This window comes from Austrofundulus limnaeus, unplaced genomic scaffold, assembly GCF_001266775.1.
Source record: "Austrofundulus limnaeus strain Quisiro unplaced genomic scaffold, Austrofundulus_limnaeus-1.0 Scaffold51, whole genome shotgun sequence".
NCBI classification, from domain to species: Eukaryota; Metazoa; Chordata; class Actinopteri; order Cyprinodontiformes; family Rivulidae; genus Austrofundulus; species Austrofundulus limnaeus.
The window spans coordinates 2137900-2141557 of NW_013952453.1; the positions used below are offsets into that span (position 1 = coordinate 2137900).

Here is a 3658-nt window from a genome sequence, read left to right on the forward strand (position 1 = left end):
GTTCTTGCATGAGGCCCATTGTGCTTTAAGATTTATAAAGGTTTATCAAAGAACCACAGAGAATGTGATAACAATGTTTTATCGTGTTTGATGCAAATCACTGTTTTATTTTACTGTAAACACAGTAATATAATTGTGTATTTTTCTTGAGAATTTTTTCATTTAACTAAACTAACGAATGGTTTAGTGTGATTATGAAACAGAAATATTTACGTTTTGATATTTTTATTTTATTTTTTACTACTTGTACTCTTGTATGAATGTAATGGTGTGGTGATGTTTTAATTTACTAATTTACTTTGTTTTTATTTTATGTGAAGTGCTTTGTGATTTTATATCTAAGAAAGGTGCTTTTATAAATAAACTTTACTTACTTACTTACTTACTTAATCATCATAAAATGTTTAAGTTGAAACTAGATTTCTGCTCAATATAATAGTAATCTCAGTGTTGATTCTGTGATCAAGGGTCAATGCTTCTAATGGGTTCCTCTCTTCTAAAGGCTTGCTTTCTGCTGAAACGGGCCACTTAGTGCTGGCAGGAGATCCCAAGCAGCTTGGACCAATCATTCGATCTACCTATGCATTAAAGTACCAGTTTGGTAAGACAAGGATATTTTATATTGTCTGTTTTATGGCCTCTTTCCTCCTATGGTATTAGTAATTTCACWACTATTTTTTGAAGTTTTGCAGAATTCAGTAAATGTTTGGTGTTGCCCAACTTACTGGATCAGATTAATAAAAAGATCTAACAATGTTTGTGAATCCTTGGCAGGACTTTCTCTGCTGGAGAGGCTGATGAAACATGAACTTTATCAAGACTTTGGTTCTCGTTTCGTCACAAAGCTGCTGAGAAACTACAGGTGCAGCTTCTTTTTATGACCTCCAGAGGATTTTTGTATTGTGTTCCTGTTTGATTCCTGACACCTCGTCTTCTGCCTTTACTCAGGTCTCATGGAGCCATTTTGAAAATTCCCAACGAGGAGTTTTATAAAGGTGAACTGCAGGTGTTTGCTGACAAACAGGAGCGTGAGACTTACTGTAGATGGGAAGCCCTTCCTCAGAAGGTTAGACCGTACAGATGTTTTTGTGTTAATTGTTTTGTAACACTTTTGTTATACTGAAAAACACCAAAAGACGCACTTGTAGAATAAAGCATACCTGTAAAAGAAAATATATTTTTAGAAATATCTTTTTGTTTGCTTTTCCTAAATGTATAGCCCTACTTTTTTCCTCGCAGAAGAACACTACCTTTATGTAAATGTCATACTGAAATGTAATTTTCGCTTGTTTAATTTCCAAGCGACATGTGAATTTTAGTTTTTTCCACAGTTATTTGAAGCTGCTTCCGCTCTACCACAACAGGGTTTTCCGGTGATCTTCCATGGAGTGCTGGGGAAGGATGATCGAGAGGCCAACAGTCCATCGTTTTTCAACGTGTCAGAGATTGAAGTCCTGGTGATGTACCTCAACAAGCTGCATCAAACACAAGGGAAGAAAGGTACCAAGCTGCCCAAGATCTCTGCTAAAGACATTGGCATTATCGCCCCCTACAGGAAACAAGTGAGGCTGCATGTTCACTTGATTTTTAAAGATCACGTTTGTTGGATTTACTTCCGATCAGACATCAGTAACAAACATCTCCCAACAGGTTGAGAAAATCAGGAAGGCTCTAAGGTCCATCAAAACCCTCAGTCAGTGGACTGATCTGAAAGAACTCAAGGTTAGCATGGCTGCTACGACTTCAGAATTTTAGATTTTATTGTAAAATGTTTCTGAATTATAGATTTACAATTAACATGTTGTGTGAAAAAATAGAATACCTAATAATTTCAGTACGCAAAGTTGACTTAAAAAAACTTGGGGAAGGGTTTATTTATGAACCTAATCCAACCCATGTTTCTAACTGTTCAAAAGAAAAAATGTTTCTTTTCATGCATTTCTTCAATGAACACTTTTTTTTCATGGGACCAGGTGGGATCTGTGGAAGAGTTTCAGGGACAAGAGAAGAAGATCATCATGGTCTCTACCGTCCGCAGTTGTCCCAACTACGTTAAGATGGATGAGGAGTTTAATATTGGATTCCTGTCWAACGAAAAGGTTTGTCACAGGCTATTTAGCTGTCGTTCAGAAACTTAAAATGCAAGCGTTTGCACATTGTTTCTCTATTTAAGAGTATTCTTTTACTTCTGTTTTGTAGAGRTTCAACGTGGCCATGACAAGAGCCAAGTCTCTGCTTATAGTTGTGGGGAATCCTGTGATCCTCAGAAAGGACCCCATATGGGAGAAGTAGGTCAAAGAAAAACACTGACATTTGGTATTTAGTTACCAGTCATGTTGAAATGTGTACATTTGTTAATAAGTTCGGAGTTTAACAGAAAACTTACTGCAGACACTTCAGATGAGCAATTTTGTTGTTTATTTTCTAATGACCAAAAATTAAATTTTACAATACTTTACTGAATCATAGTAACATTTTATGAAAAAATAATTTGTATAATCATAGATTTTACAAATAATTTTTACCAGCTTGTTGTGAAGTCCAGTTTCTGTATCCACTTTTTACAAAGAACATTTTTGGTCATGTTTGTAAATGAGAAGTGGTTCTCAATCAGTTTACCTGGATAAATAAAAGTTAAATAAATGAATGAATTTTTTTATTTGTAAATTTTATTTTACTCCCTCATTGTTTACATAATCCTGCTTAGTGTACCTTTTTAAAAGTGGCTTACATTTTTTTAACCATATTCCTAGAGAGAAGATGGTAAATAAAACTTACAGAAATGGTCTTGGACTTCTTCTATTTTTTTTTTTTTTTACCAAGTTTGCCTTTTTTATTTTCTTGTTTTTCTCTTTGCAGGTTCATCAGCTACTGTGTGAAGATGAAAGGCTACGTTGGATTTGATCTCAGTAATGCTGAAGAGGAGGAAGATGACTTTGAGGCAAAAATGGCAGCGCTGAAAATYGTCGATTCCGAATGTTCGTACATCTTTCATCTTGATTAAGTTAAAATGACCAAAAAGATCATTTCAAGCTGCTGGTTGTGGCTGCACAATTTAAGACATTAAACACATCACTTTAGGAATATGTGGTGGATGTGATTTCAGGTTTTAACTCCCAGCAAGCCTGAATTTGTTTTTGGAACTACAGTTAACACATTTTACTAAAAGCCAATGGTAAGTTCCACATTTTAAAAATATAAATCTGTGTGTTTTTCTATGTGCTGTAGGCCTTGAAGAAGAAGAAAGCCCCCTTCAGCAGTTTGTGGAGCCTGAACCAAACACTGAGCTGTAACCTTTGGACTCAGCCGTGACAGAAACCCTGTTATATAAAGAGTCTAATGATGTGCAATAAGTATTAGGATTTTAGTTTTGTCTTCTCTGTTCAAATATTCTATCTTAAGGTTGTTTTTTCTAAAGGAAAATATATTTTCTGGAACTTGTATATGTTTCAAATATTTTCTACAAGTGTGATTTTTGAATAACGCACAATGTGGCATATGGCCGTTTGCAAAGTTACACAGTCAGAAATTACCACCAATATTTTTGTTTTATTTAGCCTTTTATAAGAAAAAAAGAACAGATTTATTTTTCAGTCAGTTTTTCACCATAAGATTCATACATTTATAAATGTCATAGTTTATAAACTAAATATTTAAC

At 34.5% G+C, this 3658-nt stretch overlaps 1 protein-coding gene across 1 annotated transcript in view; it reads left to right on the plus strand.

Moving 5' to 3' along the window:
* Positions 1-3443, plus strand: part of mov10a (Mov10 RNA helicase a) — a 16891-nt gene extending 13448 nt beyond the window's left edge. Inside the window, exons 14-22 of the mRNA XM_014008640.1 lie at positions 503-601; positions 775-862; positions 949-1066; positions 1365-1562; positions 1651-1722; positions 1974-2099; positions 2200-2288; positions 2860-2978; positions 3229-3443. Coding sequence (XP_013864094.1) covers positions 503-601; positions 775-862; positions 949-1066; positions 1365-1562; positions 1651-1722; positions 1974-2099; positions 2200-2288; positions 2860-2978; positions 3229-3293 — 974 coding nt within the window. The 3' untranslated portion in view covers positions 3294-3443. The remainder of the gene's footprint in view (positions 1-502; positions 602-774; positions 863-948; positions 1067-1364; positions 1563-1650; positions 1723-1973; positions 2100-2199; positions 2289-2859; positions 2979-3228) is intronic.
* The last annotated feature ends 215 nt before the right edge of the window (positions 3444-3658 follow it).